The sequence below is a fragment of the Tubulanus polymorphus genome, chromosome 2 (assembly GCF_964204645.1).
Source record: "Tubulanus polymorphus chromosome 2, tnTubPoly1.2, whole genome shotgun sequence".
NCBI classification, from domain to species: domain Eukaryota; kingdom Metazoa; phylum Nemertea; class Palaeonemertea; order Tubulaniformes; family Tubulanidae; genus Tubulanus; species Tubulanus polymorphus.
Window position 1 is genome coordinate 25,289,518 of NC_134026.1, and position 20,029 is coordinate 25,309,546.

A 20,029-nucleotide genomic window follows, 5' to 3' on the forward strand; every position below is an offset into this window, starting at 1 on the left:
ACATTGAATAAGTTTGGAAGCATCTGCCTATTCTGATTGAATATTATGATTCCCGATGTCGTTTTTGCTTTTCGGCCAATTAGTGAAATACTTTCATTTGGTAAATACAGCATCGCATCACGAAGTTATAGTAGAAGCTGATTAAATTACTGATGAAGCTTAGAATTGCTAGCGCTTGAACTTACAGTTAATCGGCTGCGAAGTCTCGCTTTACATAAATAGAGTTTGTGAGGAATCAGCGTCGAGGGAGGTACCACAGTTCAGTCCAGTTCACTGCCGAACAAATGTTTATTCTCTGAAGTGACTTCAGTTTCATCACCACTTGCGTGACCAGACTATAATGGTGCTAGACATCTACGTTTCGGTGACGTCATTTCGCATATATCTATCGATGATGTTTCGTTTTCCAGATATCAACATATCGTAGATCTCGTAGGGATAAGTCATCATCCTTATTATTACAAATATTTGCTCTCCTAATAGCGTTATTTCTATACTTCCAGAAATGACAACGCTCTGAAGCGAACCAGCAAGAAAAAGCCGATGGTCGCAAGTGAAGAATATGGACTACCCGGATGATAAACAGACTTCCACCGACAACTCGTTGAGCGCTGCAGACGACCCTCGAAACAAAAATTCGAAGCAACACGAAAATCAGTTTAATGACACACCATTAGCTGACAACGATTACGCTTACTTCACCGAAGAGAAGTCGCATTTTACTGATGATAACGTCTACTATACAGTGACGTTGTCAGCCCCGCAAGCCTTACGAGGTATCGATCTCGACAATCTCAGTTTGGCGTTCAATTTCACTGCCAACCTCACCGATGTGTTGAATGAAAACCAAACGAACGATGAGGTACAGCCGCGGCCGTATGTCGCCTGGGAAATGGCGCTCATATCGGTCGCCACTGTCCCGGTGATGTTTTTGATAATTTTTGGTAACGCCCTTGTATGCGTTGCCATCGCTAAAGATAGACAGTTAAAAGCGGTTCAAAATTGGTTCATAGCGTCATTAGCCGCTGCTGATTTGCTTGTTGGGCTTCTGATTATGCCATTTACGTTAGCTAATGAGTTAATGGGTTACTGGGTTTTTGGAAATATACTCTGCGATTTGTGGCTTGCATCGGATGTTCTTCTATGTACGGCCTCTATACTTAATTTGTGCATGATTAGTCTTGACCGATATTGGTCCATTACGCAAGCGATTAAATATGTTCGCAAACGGACGCCAAAAAGAGCTGCGATTATGATTGCCACTGTATGGCTTTTGTCTGCGATAATTTGCCTACCACCTTTGATAGGATGGAAGCAACAACGCGAAAACAAGCTTTATCCGAAATGTTTTATAAGTGAGGATGTCGGATATGTTATTTATTCGACAATGGGTTCTTTTTACATACCGCTTATGTTAATGGTCGTTGTGTATTTTCGTATATATTTGGCTGCAAGGGAGAGGGCGCTGCGGTATATTAAGAAAAAAGAGCAGCGCCATGCAGCGGCTGAAGCGGACAAACTGAACAAAGATCGCTCGACCACAACGACGAGTTTCAGTGCGTCCACCCCAAATCGAACTAACACCGACAGACGATCTCCCAACTTAAGCGTGATTCACCAGGAACGGGAGACAACGAGCTCTGAAAAGCCGGAGAATTTTTCAGATTCGGAGTCGTCTGACTTCCCCGCGCACGATAAACACCATCATCATCAATCAGGTCATCACAAGCATAACAAAAATAAATCGTATGAAAATAACAATAAAGCGTCCTCGGAAAAGAAAAAGTTGCTGTCTGATAGCGAAGGAACATCTGCTGCTCTTGCGCCGAAAAAACATAACATACTTAGTACATCAGACGACACCGATTCCGACGTCGTGCTTCCGGTCAAGGAAAATGGATATAGGAAAATAAACATTAACGTGGACGGAAATGTCACTTCCGGTGATGAGAACCAAAAACCGCTGCTAGGTGATTCTGATCAAGGTGCACCGCCACCGCCCACACATCTTCCGATGATTAGAAATATCGTCGACGGCGCCGGTGTTCAGACTGAAGATGCTGAGATGACGTGTACAACAGACGATGAAGTGAAAAACCACATAGCACGGGATGTACAAAACGAACACGGAGACGAAAATGCTGCGAAAATTGCGGACGTTTCTAAACTGAAACATATAACGACTATTTTGTCTCCGTCTCGCCTTCAATCACCAGACAGCAGTTTCAAACCACACTCTTCGTATAAAAAACAGCGATCGGAGGCTGAGAAACAGAAAAGAAAAATTGCTCGCGCGAAAGAACGCCGGGCGACTATTGTACTCGGGATTATTATGGCTGCTTTTATAATTTGCTGGTTTCCATTTTTTACTATATACGCAGTATCGACGTCCTTCAGATTGGATGTCAACCGGCTTTGCTTTAACTTTTTCTTCTGGTTGGGTTATTGTAATTCGGCGCTGAATCCTGTGATTTATACGGTGTTTAATCGCGATTTTCGAACCGCATTCCATAGACTTCTAACGGGTAGACGAAATCATTAGCTTTTTCGCCGCTAAATGAAAGACGACTGGAGCACGGGAACGTCGCTGATCAAACTCTGAATCTGTCGAAAGAACTATTTATATAGCTAACAGCATAAAGACTCAGTTTACGAGTATATACACCTGGAATCAGTTCTATCTACGAAAAGAACTCGGATGTGATATCATAATAGCATTCTACTAATCTTAACCAGTTCGTTATTAGTGCGTTTTTCATTTATATCTAAGACACAATGTACGAGCGAGATAAAGGCAGTATGCGTAATGATTTAGCAAATAGTTCACAGTTAAACACTTGTAAAATGTAAATACTAATAATTTCACGAGCTTATTCGTTCAGTCGGTCAGTCTGAGTAACTTGAAAAAAAACCAGTAAACTTTCATGAGTTGATATGTGAAGTCGAATCCTTCAAAGGCTGTTATTGGAGAAATATCGATAAGACGGTAGACGTTACAATAATATAATAAAATAAGTGATGATTGAAAGTTACTGTCACTTGTTTCTATAAAACGAGAAATATCTAGAACTGTAATATTTGATGTGGCGGAAACCTTTTCCTAGTGTGCAGAATTTTATATGAAGTGAATAAATAACTCGGTTTTCGTTTTTTTAAGTACCAAAGGTTTGGCTGCGTGCTGTTAAAGTTTTCGTAGCAGCACGAGAGATTGTTTTTTTTTGAAAGGTTTCATGTCTGGGCGAACGACTGTGGGCGTACGTCCGTCTCGTTTTGGTTTTGTGTTGCGACGTATAACTCCAATGATTTACAGCCTACTAGAAAGAAATCACATTAGGTTTGCTTCTTTGTTCACAAGTTACAGAAATGTTGGCAAAGGTTAAGATGAGTTTAAGATAACTGTATATCAAAATCTTCGCTTTGGCTTTCAATTTGTCAGGAGTTGTGTTAATCCAGGTTTCACAGCTGTGAGTTAATTCTGCCTTCGCATCGGTCATATCATTATTTATTCATTTTCACATTTTGACCGATCACCCCTATCAGCTGATTTGCAGGTTTTTTTAATAGTACATTTATATACGCATATTCGGATACATATAATGATCTACCGCTTTTGAACTAAGCACTAAGTTGACTTCCCTAGAAGGCCCACCAGGTTACCGGAGTCATCAGATATTTATCATTGGTATTCACACCAAATCAACAAGATCACAGACAAGCTCTGCGCGTTATCCTAGATTCTATCGGCCAACGGTGATAAACGCCGACGGCTATGACTGAATATATCTGTAATCCATCTAATACGACAATAACGCACGACAATAAATTATATGTCATTTGGAGGATGAATTTTTACACGTATACATGGAATGTCGGTGTTAGATAAATTGCGAGATTAATGCCAACACTAATGGCCATACCTGTCGCGAGAAATGCGCATCTTTTTCTCCTTAAAAGACTGATGATTCGATATATATGTATATAATAATAAAGAAAAGATCAATTCAACTATACACTGCCCATAATTTATTATACATAGCCATTTCCTAAACGAACTATCAATTTATCACACCGAATCCCAAATGCGAACAAACAATACAAAATCACTTTTTTATTAGCGACTACAGTAGATAGCGCCAGACACAGTTGTGCCGACAGAACAAAAAGTCATATTTTTCATACTTCGCTATCGTAAGGCCTTGACCCAAAAGCTGGTAAGATTAAGCTCCTCTTCTGGCCATCTGGCATCGGTGCGAGAATTTCTAAGCTTGTATTCAGGTTCGTTCGTGCCATCATTTCCTAAAATGTATATAAGAATTTAGTTTTTAAACGAATGTAAGACAAGTGAAAAGGAAATTCTGACTTCTTACGTCGCCAGAGGAGATGGGAGAGCCCCCTATTCCGTCCATGGAGGGTAGGTAGTTCTCTGCGTCGTCCGGAAGTGGTTTTCTCAAATCACCAATCCTTAAATTATTTCCAATCATGAATGCTTTATTGCCAGCAAGAGGATCCACCAGATAGTACTGAGGTTCTACATCATTACGTTGCTCCTTGTTTATCTGAAGATAAAAATTTGCCAGAATTTAAATTTAAAAAAGAAACTCGTTTTTATCTATCGACAATCTATGTGGTACTTTTAAATGATCAATTTTCCATGCGTACGTACCTTAACTGCATTTGTGATATTATGAGATAAATTCTTGTAATAATCATCCAGCCATTTCTTTTCGCGTTTTCTTTTGGATTTTTTTGCCTCTATCGAAACTATGATTCGATAAATGCCATACAGAGACAGCAGCTGAAATGAAAATAACATTTCAAAAATAAGGAAAGTACACATCCTCTATTTTCATTTTTGTTGACTATATGAAGAACTAAGGTCAACAATGATAATGCGAGTATGAGCTTTGCATGCTGAAAATTAAACTACGTATACCTCAAACATCCAGAGAAAAATACTGATAATGCTTAGCGGATAAAGGATATCATCAAAGAGGAATTTCTGGAGGTTGACAATGTCGAGACAAGTCTGTAATTTAACAATAAAAACATATATAAATAGAACACGAACATAAAGATTACATTGATAGATTGATATAGCAGCAAAAATAATCTAATTGATCGAAAGGATACGTTTATGATTCTAATACCTTATGTTCTCCATATCTAAGATGGTTAGCAAATGAATTACACAGATTTTCGAGCAGCTCGTCGACCTACAACAAATGATTTTGATCATAAGTCCCACAATGATTTAACGCCGTATTAATTGTGTATACGAGAAAGAGCCACTAACAACACTTGGCGTACCTTAACGAGGTGACAAATCCCGGTTATAGCAAAACTCACATGAATCAGTGACACAACGAATAAACATGCAATCGACTGAAAATAAAATAGATTCGATTATTTCTTGTCGTGGAAAATGGATTAGAACTATCACACCTATGAATGATTAGAAAATACTCACCGTCCATAGAAGCCAAATAATCTGTAAGAAGAGCGCTACAGACGCAATGAGACACGAACAGATCATAAACGCACCTAATACTATTACTGAAACTATGAAAAAATGTATGATGTAAAAATTATGATAATAAGGCAGCGAAGTTTTGAGTGGTGTATGAGCACTATTTACTTGCGATGTTGAAAACCAGTGAAACTGCGGTGGAAAATCTATCGTTATTCTGCTGAAATTCGACGTCGGTATCATTTCCTGGTGTCTCAAAATTATGAATAGCATGGATTGAATGTAGTTTGGTTGACGAGCGATTCAAGTATTCTCCGACGGTTATCACACTACAGCCATACAACTACCAGAAAATGAACTACATTATTAGATAAGGCCAGCCGATTTATCAAAAGAAAATTTAATTTTTACATACATGTACTTACCAAAACTTCAAAAGCACACAATAATGTAGAAATCCTGAAACAGGTAACATCATGCCTGGAAGCCATGATCAAATGATTCATTAGAGAGTACAACCGTGGACATGTTCCCTTAGTAAAGGCATGGGCACTTAAACCGGTCACACAGATGTCCTTCAAATGTTTAATGTTATTTATTCGTCGCCACAGAACCATTAAGTACCGCGTTGCGCTTCGATAATCACCACGTAATAATAATATTTATTTCGCCATGTACATATGCAATATAAATAAAAACACAGCAGACCCACGGTCGTTACTATTAGAAATTTGCTTTTAGCGATAGAGGCCGATGACCTATAATAATTTCGAAACGTCTGGCGTAAGATATTAGACTAAATTAAACCCCATCTGGGCTATAAGAATCGTGGTTCCATTCCAATTGGATACTGCAAGCAGTTGCAAAAACCCTGTTTCTCGAACTCGACCGATCCGATATTTCGTCGTTTCAAATTTTTAGTAACTTTTTCAAAAATATGTAGCCTCTCTATTCTCGTAATTGTTTTTCTTTTTAATCAAATCGTGATGTTGGCATTGAGATCAACATCATTATGAACATTTTATAACTTCGGATTTAACAATTTGATTCTGGAAATGATGCCGCCAACTTTGCCAATCGGACATTGATGGCGACCTTGGATTGTAAAATTCCAGGAATTCCGTGAAATATGTTCAAAATATAGTTTTTTTATAGGTAATTGTATACAAACACATCAATTTCCTTTTCCAATTTCCCTTTCATTGCGTTCTACCTGTTAATCATATTCCTGACTGAAAACTTGGTCCCTTAAAAAATATTTACGGCGACCTACCCCATTTTCAAAAGTACCCAAAATTTTTTTGCTACTACCTACCCATTTTGGTGTGCCCCGCCCGAGAAACAGGATTTATTTTTTAGCTGTGGCCTTGTGGTGTGTTTGAACAGTTTCTGGCGTAAGTCGGACACGTTGGGACAACGCGGGAAACTGTGATTTAGTCGGATTTTGGGGGTTTCCTAAGAAAAATCCGAATTAGCAACAGAATAAGGCCCTAAACCCTAACAACTGAGACACGGGGTCTACTACTATTGCTTATGCGTCAGTCGAAGGAAAAATCCGTCTACCGGTACATTATAGACACTGCGCACCAGTGAAGATCGTTTTTAAAAGAACTGAAAAGCCGAGACTGACTTGGAGATTGAAAAATGCATTGCTTTGAAACTTTCGGAACATTATGTAGAAAATCGGGACCTTTGAATTTCGGCTAGTTTGTCGATTTTCCGACTAAAGCTGTCCAACTTAACCCCGACCCCCGATATACCGGCCACATCGGTGCAGTACGATTTTGGCGGTATAGAGTAAGTAGAGTATCGGGGGTGTTTTGCTATGTATTTGTATCGAGAAAACCTGGCGGTAGACGGGTGGCGGTATATCAGGGCCGGTTCACGTAGTTGAAAAGTATTCATCCAAAATTCGCCTCTTATTTTGCAGGTCTGCGTGTCTTGACAATTTAAAAATTAAACTTATCTAAATTTATGAAAAATCCAAATATCGAAGACAAAATATTTGAATATCGAGATACGTCCCTTTTAGGTGCTAGGGTTCCTGCAAAGTATTCAAAACATAGTTTCCTTAAAACATTCACGAGGAGGTAGGGGTCGTGCATACGCACGTAGGGAGAGGGGTTTTAGAAATCCGTACAAAAGCCGTACAGGAGGGAGGGGTGAGCTCAAGGCGTAGGCCTATACACACTTTTCTAAGGGGAGGTAGGCCTACTTTGTGCACGAAACACAATGTGATTCCCCCATATTTGTTGGTTCCCACTCTCGGTCATCGTCGTCGGAGCTCTGGTGAATTTTGCACCCCTGTGAAGCTGGCTCCCGGTTCAAAAGCATTTTGAATCGGGAGCTGAATCAGTAGCCGGCTCCCGGTTCCCGATTCAAAAGCATTTTGAATTGGGAGCCGAATAAGGAACCGGGAACCGGGAGCCAGCTTCACAGGGGTGAATTTTGCACGGTAGTCAAGCGCGCGTACTAATTTATGACGGCCCCATATCCAAAAAAATTTGGTTCAAAATTTGGCTCCTAGGTAATAGCCAAACATATTTGAACGCTACTCAACAATTGACCACAGCACAAGTTATGACTATTATCATTGAAACCTCACATACCATGGTAAAAATGATAACCCTCGCAAGCCAGGGGCAGGAATCAATGCAAATATTCACATGCCAGAGTAAGAATCATTAAAACCCAGTGCAAGCCCAGCATCACAAAAAGTTTTAAACACTTTGTTTAAAACTTAATTGTAGTAGCCAGGCAAGGGTCCAGATATAAGGGACTATTTGGACAAGCTCATTTTCGTGTGCTGTAGAATTTGCAGTATATCACAAAAATGATAAATTCCCAAATTGATTTTAGATCTTCACTAACCCGGTTTATCTTAAAATTAATTAAGGAAGTACGTACATGTAATTGCATTCTTGTGAAACTGGAACCCTATTTTGCCACATTGACTTAGTCAATGCTAGGCTGGCACTAAGGGATACCAACCCTGAGGCTAGCTAATATCAGCGATGAGCTTGAACTATAAAACCGAAATTTAACCCAAAGGTTTAGAAAACCCTAGGGTTAAATTTCGGTTATCTTAGTACACAGTCTATAAAACCTGTCCCAGAGTAGAATTTGGTTGATGCGAGTGTTTATGATGCGAGGGTTTCAATCATAGTTCAGACGCTGCAGTTTCATACATCGAGTCGAGTCGAGTATTTAATACCCTGCAGGGTCCAGTTTCACAAAAGGATCAACTCCGATTTAGGAACTACATGTTCAAACGCAATTGTTGGTTTGTGAAACTGTACCCTCGTCTCAGTTTCATAGAGATAATTAAGTTTTTCAGAAACTGAGCCAGTGGGTGTAGGTTTATCATGAGTGACGACGCAGAGTCTATGAAACTGCTGTCGTCTTTAATCGCAACTAGAACAACACAGAAAATAAATATTCATTTCAAATAAACCATACAAACAGTTCATACAAAATAAAGTCCCATGATAAAAGAAAACCTGTCGCAATTTTTGGTTTCATTAGATTGTGGGACTTAACACGTCATACAAAATAAGTCATTGATTTACAATATTATGCAAGTTTATACATACATACCCAGACCAGAAACCGGGTCCTTGGGTACAAATAATTACAAACTAATGGAGTGTGTAAAATATCTCAAGCCCTTGACCCATCTCAGAAAGCCCATCGTTAATATTCAATTTCAATTTTCAGTAAAAATTAAAATAAGATTAAAAACCCAATATATCACATACAAATTTAAAAGAATTAAGACATGTTTCTTTCAAAAGAATTGATACGAGTCATTCCAGAGACCATTGTCAAATATGAAGAAATAACTAAAACGTGGGGATAGGTAGAACTTGTTAATTGAGAAAGTATAGTGAAGGTGTTTAGTGCTTAGGTTGAGGTTTTATTTTGTGCATAGGTTGTTCTAAATATTTCTTCATTTACTTTATTTTGATTCTGATTTTTGATATATATATATATAAATTATGTGTTTAATCTTTTGAATTTGCATATAGCAGGTTTAAATCATTTATTTAAGAGCTACACGCCTGAGTCAGTGTCCAGGCATTAAGGCAACAAGGATGTTACAGCTTTGTGAGACAAATCAGGGGACCACTCCATTGTTTTTATGGGTCTATGAAACCATCACAAACAGAACAACAGTAAGCTGCCTATACCGACCGGCACATTACAATGTATAATAATATTAATTTGGCTTAAAAATTTAAAATAGCAGATCTCTGAAATAAGTGGCAGCATATCAATCTTCAGGTAGATATGGTAGATGGCTAGTGCCCTGTCCCTGTCAAATGGCACATTGGACCCCACTTCGTCCTAAAATAGAGAAAACTTCATTGATTAAAAATTGTTCCGCGAAATAAAAAGACATCACACCGGCTATCCTGAAAATTACCTTTTTTCTGACTTTTTTATCATCGTAGCATATTGTCCACAGTATTTCCAGTGCAGCAGCCGCACTTCTTACTAAACATTCTAAAGAATCACACATAAAAATACTGTATACAGTAGCAGTAACACATAGCTAGGACAAAAGTATCAAATTGGAGCATAGTGGAGTGATGAAAAACTCACCATTTCCAAACTTGTATCGGATTAGTCCAGTACCATTTTGACCACGCAGACCATTTTCATTTTCAAGCAGAATTTCATGTCCAAGAACCATAATGTCATGAAGTTTAAGAGCGCTGATAATTTCCTGAAAAAATCAATATATAAATAATTGAACTGTTGAATTGTGTAGAGAAAATTACTAATAATAGCAATGAGCTTCTTCATTCTTTTTTAATGTAGTTCCACATCGCTCCTCAAAACAAGTCCTGGTAAATATCTTTGCAGATTCCAGATAACTGTTGAATTGTGTAGAGAAAATTACTAATAATAGCAATGAGCTTCTTCATTCTTTTTTAATGTAGTTCCACATCGCTCCTCAAAACAAGTCCTGGTAAATATCTTTGCAGATTCCAGGTTGCTCCTGTTCGACCTTGCTGACCATTTTCATTTCTAGCAGCATTTCACTTCCAAGAGCCATTTTGACATAAAGTTAAGAGAACTGATGATTTCCTGAAAAAATTAAGAAGAAATGGTGATAATACTCATTGAAAGTTAAGATATAAGAGCCATTTCAACTTGAAAATCACTGCTTTCATCTCATCTGTTTGCAGAATTATTAGGCTGCATGTGAGGAGAATCTAGCATTATGTTTGAGGTGAACTTTGAACCAGGTGTTATGAGCTGTAAATTCTGGTGCTGGTGGACTTTATTCTGTAAGAGAAAATTGATCAGTGAAATGAGGAAACATCATGTGTGTGTCTGCTATTCTCAAAATTACAATTTTTCTTACTTGTTTTGATTATTGTAGTAATAGTGTATATCTTCCAGTAGATTTGATCGGGGATGCAGCAGCCGCACTTCTTACAAGCCTTTCTATAAAATCACACATAAAAAAACTGTATAGAATAATCAATTGTTGAGTTATCATCAAATCAGAGCACAGTGGAGTGATGAAAAACTCACCATTTTCCTGAATTAGATTAGTTGGATTAGTTAGTGCCTTTTGACCTTGCTGACCATTTTCATTTCTAGCAGGATTTCACTTCCAAGAGCAATTTGTGACATAAAGTTAAGAGCACTGATGATTTCCTGAAAAAATTAAGAAAATTACTCAGTTTCTTTTAAAGAATAATAGCAGCTTCAGCAACAATACGCTTATTCATTATTTGAATGTGAATATCTTTTTTCCAACACAATTTGAGATGGGTGCATCGCATATTGGAAAGAGAAAGATTATGCCAGAAAATGGCTAATGAAATAAATAGAGACTGCAACTTGTTTGTGTTCGATTGACTGAAAACCCACCAGGTTTTTGAGTTGTTTATCATAATGTGTTGAGTGTATGCAGATTTCTGAGGGGTCTGCTGACATTGACCAATCAAAAACCCACCATTTTCCGGACTTGATTTGAGAAGATAAATCTATTGAAACTGGATGAAAAATAATAAATGAAGTTTATAACTGATAAATCACCACAAATTACTGCAATAAACCAATAGAAAACTCACCACTCCTGACTTGTATTTGATTTGTAGAGCGAAATGTTTACTGTTTGCATTACGAAGGTTCAGCTTCATTTTGATCCCTAAAAAACAGGTCTTTTAAACTGCAAATTCTGGCTGGTGCGGGTCAGATCTTATTCTGTAAAGAGAAAATTTATTAGTTATCATGCATGTGTCTGCAACAGTCAACCCCCAATATACTGCCCTCCCATATACCAGCACCCCCGCCTACTGCCAGGTTTTCTCGATGTACATCTCAATACAAATACATAGTAGAACACCCCCGATATACTACCATACTCTCTATACCGCCAAAATCGTTCTGCACCGATGTGGGCGGCATATCGGGGGTTGACTGTATGCTGAGAAATACTTTTCTTCTTACCTGTTTAAATTATTGTAATGGTAGTAGTATATTTCCGCAGTAGATTTGACTGGGGGTGCAGCGGCCGCACTTCTTACAAAGCTTTCAAGAGAATCACACATAAAAAACTTAATTAGAAGAAAAATCGATTGAAACCGGACAAAAAATAATAAATTAAGTTTATAACTGATAAATCACCACAGGTTACTGCAATAAATGAATATAAACTCACCATCTCTGTGTTTGATTTGCAGAATGCTATATTAAGTGTTTTTACTCTGCAGATTTGTTAAGGTTCAGCTTCATTGTGGTCCCTGAAATACAAATGTTGAATAGAAGCATATAGGCCTATACGTTGTTATGAAATAAAAGCAGTTCCAAACCAAATCAAAAACACACCATTTTCCTCAACGTTTTTAAGCCAATGGTATTCGAGGTTGACTGTTGGCTGCCAAGACCTCCATAGCTCTGCTCGCTGAAAATATGTATGAAAAACATAAGGACCTCGATAATCGCAACTTCGATCAGGACGTAAATGATAGAAAACACACTTCAAACTGCTGTGATCTTTGAGTGATGGATTGCTGAAAAAATAAACAGATAAGAATAATCTATATAGAATATTTCTCTGACAATAATGAATTCTGATAGATTTCCAGACGGCTTTTACCTGCTGCTGGTGCCGCGTGTAACCGGTATCTCATCATGAAATGAGAGTAAAACTGCAGTTTTTATTTCTATTACTGCATTTCATTCTGAAAAGAAAAAGAAAAAGAAAAAATTATCAGTGACAACACAGCAGCAAGTAACATATCAAAAATCTCAATCAATCAGACAGTGCAGGATTTCTCTAAATTACATGTATACAGCTGTATTTCAGACTGATTGAACGGTTACAGATACGTGTAACATACAGATACAGAGTACAGATCACTGTATTACTTTCACCTGATATTGAACAGTGATTTGTTCTCTCATCTCCACTATTCCCATAAGTCTAACTAAAACATTGTAACATTTCAACTCACCTAACCTCCCGTCCCGACCCTCCCTCACCCCTTCCCTCCCGCCCTCCCTCACCCCTTCCCAACCGCCCTCCCTCACCCCTTCCCTCCCGCCCTCCCTCACCCCTTCCCTCCCGCCCTCCCACACCCCTTCCCTCCCGCCCACCCTCATCCCATCCCTCCTGCCCTCCCCCACCCTTCCCATCCCCCATCCCTCGATGCCCTCCCACCTAGCCCTCTCTCCTGGCCCTCCCTCAATATCCTCCCATAAAGCCTACATAACTCTCTCGTCTCCTCATCTGAAACCACTCATCTCTACAATAACTACAAAATGATTTGCCATTTTTCACGATCATATTAATTTCATATAAACAAATCAAATAAATATACTTAAACAATTGCATCATATACAAGACTCGTGGATACTTTCTTTACAATTTTGGAGGCATTCAGATCATCTCAAATAATCATATGCCTAGTTCACAAACTAATCACAGTCTTGAAAATCACATGGCCTCATTTTCACAGATGATTTATTTGTCAATTTCAAGAAATTCATTCAAATTATTCCTATTGTTTCTTTGCCCACCAATATGACAATATATCATGTTGGGGATTGTTCAAACCAATTCAAATTTCATGGTTTGTTGCAGCAGTTCTCTGTAAACAGATTTCTTTTATCAATTTGAGTTGTAGAGAAGTTTTATCTCCAAATTATCAAACCAAACCTAAGAAACTCAACTAACAATGTTGTAAGGGAGGGAGATACGGAGGGTTCACCCAAACCAAGGAAATAAATCCAAACCAAACCTCCACACTCACAAAATGTTGTGAAAGGGCAAACACAAATCAAGGACAAGAATGATGCCCGATTCAGCTAGATCAAAATACATATTGCTATTCATGTCACCACTCTCATTATGAAACCATTGTGGACTAATGACAGTTGATAGTCAGATTAGACATCTATATACTCTCTACTAAAGGCTTTATATGAGCAAGTTGTTTTATGGAATTCTATTCATTCAGATTTATTATTCATGTGCTGATGTTAACAATATATACACCATAAAATCTGTCTGATTTTAATATGATTGTCAAGTTTACACTTGAACCCAGTGGAACAAATAGAACTCTGGCCATATTTCATCATTTGCCATTTTTCGTTTTTACTTTCTTTTGTCTCACTTTAAGTGCTTGCGTCGGAGACCACTCTTTACATTTTTTTTTCTTTTCTCTTTTTTTTGAGTTGAGGTAGGAATAGACCCCTGCGCACCCTCTGAGCGTGCAGGACACTAAACCTTCGAATTGCTCCCAGACCCCACTCTTTACATCTTTTTCTTTTTTTGAGTTGAGGTAGGAATAGACCCCTGCCCGCCCTCTAAGCGTGCAGGACACTAAACCTTCGAATTTCTCTCGAACCCCTCTTCATCAGCATTTTATGCTGTTTTGTTTTGTGGCTAGAAGCTCACACATTTTTCTTTTCATATGGCTTTTTCTTATTGGCTATTTCTAAAATGTTCCTCTCACTGGCATAATCATCAGTTCCAACTGGGGTCAAGTTTGTCTTTTAGTGACATACCGCAAAATATCTGTGACTAAGATATGTCAGTTTAATTATCGAATCCCTCACTGTCGCCAATAAAACCAGTAGCAGCAGCAGCAGCAGCAGCACTGATACAGATGAATCGTTCATAAACAACGTCATTAGTTCCACATAAATCATTTAATTTTCAAACATAAGAGTCGTGAAGACAACAAAAATAAATTGTAAAACGTTTCATCCATGGTCCTTATTTGGTGCCCAAAGAGTCTAAGTTTGGTTCACAGCCATGGTTTAGTGACCAAAGAGTCAAAGTTTGGTAACCAAAGAGTCAAAGTTTGGTTCAAGGATGGTCCTGGTTTAGTGACCTAACTCGTCAAAATTATTGGTTCACAACCATGGTTTAGTTACCAAAGAGTCAAAGTTTGGTTCATGGTCCTGTTTTAGGAACCAGAGTCAAAGTTCGGTTCATGATCTTGTTTTAGGGACCAAACTAGTCAATGTTTGGTTTATGGTCCTGGTTCGGTGACCAGTCAAATTTTGATTCATGGTCCTGGTTTGGTGACCAAACAGTCAAAGTTTGGTTCATGGTCCTGTTTTAAGGATTAAACTAGTCAGTTTGGTTCACAGTCCTGGTTTGGTGACCATGGAGGACAATTTTGGTGACCATGGAGGGAAATTTTGGTCATGGCTTTGGTTTGGTAACACGAGAATGAATTTGGCCCTCATTAAAGGTAAGTCAGTTTTATGGCCCTGGTTTTTTAAGTGTTTAGCCATAAAATGGTAACGGCTCAACGCGCAAACACACATAGCATGAAATTGAGTGTTGCATATTTTGAATAAGGGCATTAAGACTAATCACAATGTATAAAGTCAAAATTATACACTGAATGGGTTCAAAATCTTGTACTAATAGATTAATCAAAAAATAATGCACTAATAAACTTTAAGTCAGAAATATTGTACTAATTACAGTCTCAAATGATGCATTCATCAAAGTCTAAAGAGCTATGTATAAAAAGTGACTAATTGAAGCACTGATAAAATTCAAAATATTTAAACTACAGAGGATGAAATAACTTTCATAAACTGATATGATCGTGAAAAATGGCAAAACAATTCAACTAAGATAAGTAAAGCTACCCGTTGATAAAACACTAAATCTGTGTAACGATGATATTGTGTAGAGAATCCCACAATAATAACGAAAAATAGTATAATGTCCGAAAATGTTTCCTTGGGCTATATTTATTCAACGTTTCGACTAAATTCTAAATAGTCATTTTCAGGAATAAGAAATATAGCTGCAACGAAGCGACAATGGGTTTACTGCCTCAAGAAAAATGCCAAAGTTACGTAGTAAAGCTACTATACATATTTACAATGGATCTGAACGACAAAGAAGTGAGTTCCTAAAATGACGACTGGGGTTGATAAGCTTCACGATTGTTTTTCAAAATATTCCTTATTTCCTAGATTTGTAGTTAGACACACTTAGGCTTCCAAGTCTAGGCAAGTCTAAAGAAAGAGGGCCCTTCCAAACAAGTTGTCAAGTTACCCGGTGCTTTGCTGCGCCATCTGGTGAGTGCCGCTATCCCATTGCCTCGCAGTTAACGCATTGCGACCATTGATAAGAAGTCATTGCAAGCAGGAAACCATAGCGATATTCAACTTTCAACACGAGCAATGCGAATAGATAGTCAAAGTGGGTTTTCAATAGGGTTTTCAATAGGGACAATAGGGTTTTCTGCTGAAGGTAAGGAAACCCTAAAAATCTACAATTCACGTTGATGTAAGTGAAAAAAGATACGCAATTCCCTTAAAATGGAGTTAATGAAAAAACGAATGCGTTTCCTACAAATAAATCGCTAAGATTTTAAATAATTCTCAAGGATTCTCAAACACAGAAATAATCTTAGATCCCTAAACTACGTTATATGGTGCGCTTAATTAACGTTTACTACTCACTCAAAGTAGTACGAAAGGACTAAACTAATGGTAAAACTACAGCTGATTCAATTCTTCACAGCCACCTTAAATTGAATATCCTATTCAAAAATGAACGTTGCTGGATGTATGCTAAAAAAATAGTCTCTCTGTGTCTTTGTCAGTCCGTATCATCATTGTTCTGTCTATAAATTGTACAGTTTATTTCAGAAAATGTCTCCCATCTTTTCAAAAACACTACGATAACTAACTATTAAGGATATCTACAGATAGGGATTTCTATCTGAAAATCGATCCGAAAAGTTTTGAAAAATTAGATGAATTTTGGTGCAGTTCTGAGCACGTTCATGGTTGAAATTAGGAATAAAATATGCTCACAATTTCACAATTTTCTAAACAAGTCATGGGTAGAAATATGCCGAGGTCACTCAGCTGAAAAAGGGGTGTGGACTAAACGTAGACTGTATCTGGACAACAATTTTCAAGTCATCAAGCTGGCAATCCCCCTACTACAGTTCTATTACTACAGTCAATAATTCCAAGGAGCACAGAAGAAAATAGGAAACTTTCTGCTGGCATCGATGTCAAAAAGAAGCAGTACACCAACAGGTTTCAACAGTAATCATTACGCACATAGTTGTTGTCGCAACTAGGGAGTCTAATCATTCGAGTAAATCACTCATTCATGATCAACTTGAAAAACGGCCCTAAAAATTAATAAGTTCCCATCAAAAATCTGGGGTAATTATCTCAAAACGATTCAGAAGAGAAGTGACAGTAAACTTACGCACATTCACAGGGGATCAAACCCGGGTATCAAGGCAATCGCGCTATAAACCAGTAAAACTAATAGAACTAGTCCACTTAACCAGTGGTTATACAGCTTGTCATATGCATGAGTTTAACATGACGTGTTCAAGTCTTGTGCGACGATGCCTAACTAACAGTAAAGGTGTTTTATACTGATCAATCCTATTGGTTATAAAAATGAATAAAAATGGGACACATTTTCTGAAATATCCTGTAGTTCAAGACAAAAAATAACTACCATAACTAAACCTGTACCTGACCCTAAACCACCACCCACCTAAACCCTAAAGCCCCACCCATATGGGCTATGGTAGAAATTTGGAAGGAGAGGTATAGGGTATCTATGCCCTACACTCCTCCTTCCAAATTCCTACCACTGCCCATCTCCCTACCACCCCATCCCTCCCACGCCCTATCTCCCACCCTCCCCAGATCCCATCCCTCCCACCCTCCCTCAACCCCTTCCCTCCCGCCCTCCCACAATCCCTTCCCTCCCGCCCTCTCTCAACCCCTTCCCTCCCCCCAACCCTACCCACCCTCCCCCATACCCTGCAGTTAGGTGAGCTGAAATGTTACAATGTTTTAGTTAGACGGATGGGAATAGTGAAGATGAGAGAACAAATCACTGTTCAATATCAGGATGAAGTAATGCAGTGATCTGTACTCTGTACACACAATGTTACACGTATCTCTAACAGTTCAATCAATTTGAAGTCTACAGCAGTATAATCTAGGGAAATTCTACTCTTAAGATGCATATCTGATTGTGATGAAGGAATATTATTGATAATAGTTGTATCATTGACATTAGGGACTAGTTTCGTATTGATTGGAAATAACATTTGAGTTGATCGCAAGTTTAAAAACCTGTAAACTGGCTTTATCTTTTTTGAATCCCTGAAATAACAATCCCAACCATAAACTAATCCTTACCAAAGACATTTGAATGAATTGAATAAATGCAACAGCTTTCTGTGATTTCATTTCAAAACATGGTTTCTATCTTTAAAACTTGTCCCTTAAAATCAAATCAACAACTGAAAAACAAAGATAAATGTAACTTATCTTGAATTTCGATTGAGTGATTCTCACCGTCCTCTACTGAATCCAAGAAAGTCTTATTGTAAAACAGTGATTCCTTGTTGTCCTGTGCTGAATCCAAGAAGGTAGCCTTATTGTGAAACACTGATTCTCGTAATCCTGTGCCGAATCCAAGTCTCATAGTAAACAGTAATTCCCGATGTCATGCGCAGAATCCAAGACAGTCTTTTATTGTAAAACAGAGATTCCTGATGTCCTGTACTGAATCCAAGTTCCCATTGTTGTGATACCTATGATAAACAAATCTAAGATTGTTTTCTTTCTTTAGAACTAAGTGCAGAATTATCAAATTCAAAATTCAAACTTACCAATTAAATTTTTCGTTCCAACCTGTAGTTGATTTATTCAGGGGCTTCTCGATCTACTACGGTTTAGGTTTCAGCTGCGGAGTTGAACATGAAATATAAAAAAGAAAGTAATTAAGATACAGTTAACACTATCTGTTACCGAAACTGATGGAGAGAACATCTAAAAGATGAAATAAGCTCACATTGCTGTCACTGTTCCTGATGTCACTTCACTTCTTTTATGTACACATCTACAAACGAAAACAGAAACTATCAAAACGAGACTGAATAAAAACAGAATGAATTCACACAGAAATCAAAACCAATTGACATTTGAAGAACCATTTCCAGGGCTAAGGCAAGGGGGCAAGGGGCGATTGCCCCGGCCCAAGTTTGGAAAAGTGCCATTTTTGCAAACATTGTTATATACTATTACTGCCTGGCCTCAAAATTGTAATGCTAGGTATGGCCCTAATTCAGAACAAATTACAACCAGCGGAAGCTGAGAGACTGTATGTCAGCTCTAGAAGTTTCGGACCCGCTAGATTAACAGGATCCCATTCTTGCTTCGCTTGACTGACTGACATGACGACATAGTCGACATCGTGTGCGCCTGCTCTGAAAATGGTTACCCGCGCAATATCTGAGATGAAATATTTTCAGCCACTTACCGAATATTAAAATACTGATTTTTGGGGTCTGAAATGAGGGTTTTTGAAACTAGGTGGTGAGGTTTTTGCTGTTCAATGCCGAGCATGCCATTTTGATATTGCGTCGTAGTGTTTCAGATTGCCGCGCAGCGCATGTCAATATGTATAATGTCGCTATTATTAGTATGCGAATTAGTCGAGGTCGAATCCCTGGCACAGGATTCGGCCTGTCACGAACGGTTCTGAGGCCTGAGGGAAAACGAGTTCTCGAATGTGGTTTTACATCTCAAGAAAACGAACCACTTTGAATGAAACTTTCGGAACATATGTATTCTAGTGACCCTTTCCCGACTGAAAAAAATCGGGACCTTGGAATTTCGGCTAGTTTGTTGATTTTCCGACTAAAGCTGCCCGACTAACCCCCGGCGGTATAGAGAGTAGGTGGGAGGGGGGGGGGTGTTTTACGTATGTATTGAGATGTACATTGAGAAAACCTGGTGGTAGGCGGGTGGCGGTATATTATTATTCGAGGTAAACTTATTATCAAAGCTAAATCAGACTCGAGAGCTATTTACAACGACATTTATATAGTAAATAAATTTAAAGATACCTTATATAAAAAGAAATGTTTATCACTTGTCGTCAGAATCCACAAACTCGCCATCTTTCAGATAAATCGCAAACAGTTTCATTCGCCGGGTGTCGTGACCCGATGAGCTTTTTAGTCATTGGACATTGAGTCCGCTCCATGAGTCCGAGAAGAAATTCAA

At 38.3% G+C, this 20,029-nt stretch overlaps 2 protein-coding genes across 2 annotated transcripts; one reads left to right on the top strand and one right to left on the bottom strand.

Moving 5' to 3' along the window:
• Positions 1-562: 562 nt before the first annotated feature.
• LOC141899093 (alpha-2 adrenergic receptor-like) lies at positions 563-3,317 on the top strand. Its single transcript, XM_074785247.1, has one exon. It carries the CDS (start codon positions 563-565, stop codon positions 2,540-2,542), a length of 1,980 nt encoding a protein of 659 aa, XP_074641348.1. The 3' UTR covers positions 2,543-3,317.
• A 700-nt stretch (positions 3,318-4,017) lies between these two features.
• LOC141900263 (uncharacterized) lies at positions 4,018-6,236 on the bottom strand. The gene is made up of 9 exons (XM_074787066.1): positions 5,893-6,236; positions 5,636-5,810; positions 5,468-5,559; positions 5,308-5,382; positions 5,148-5,213; positions 4,934-5,026; positions 4,664-4,795; positions 4,368-4,556; positions 4,018-4,296 (listed from the first exon to the last, which is right to left on the bottom strand). Exons 1-9 carry the CDS (start codon positions 6,082-6,084, stop codon positions 4,174-4,176), a joined length of 1,137 nt encoding a protein of 378 aa, XP_074643167.1. The 5' UTR covers positions 6,085-6,236; the 3' UTR covers positions 4,018-4,173.
• Between the last annotated feature and the right edge of the window lie 13,793 nt (positions 6,237-20,029).

Bases quoted from the DNA above. Each gene is read 5' to 3' on its own strand.
- LOC141899093 (XM_074785247.1), top strand. From the start codon at position 563: ATGGACTACCCGGATGATAAACAGACTTCCACCGACAACTCGTTGAGC.
- LOC141900263 (XM_074787066.1), bottom strand. From the start codon at position 6,084: ATGGTTCTGTGGCGACGAATAAATAACATTAAACATTTGAAGGACATC. The intron at 5,811-5,892 runs GTAAGTACATGT...ATTTTCTGGTAG, and splicing joins TGTGTGCTTTTGAAGTTTTG to TTGTATGGCTGTAGTGTGAT. The intron at 5,560-5,635 runs GTAAATAGTGCT...ATTTTTTCATAG, and splicing joins ACTGGTTTTCAACATCGCAA to TTTCAGTAATAGTATTAGGT.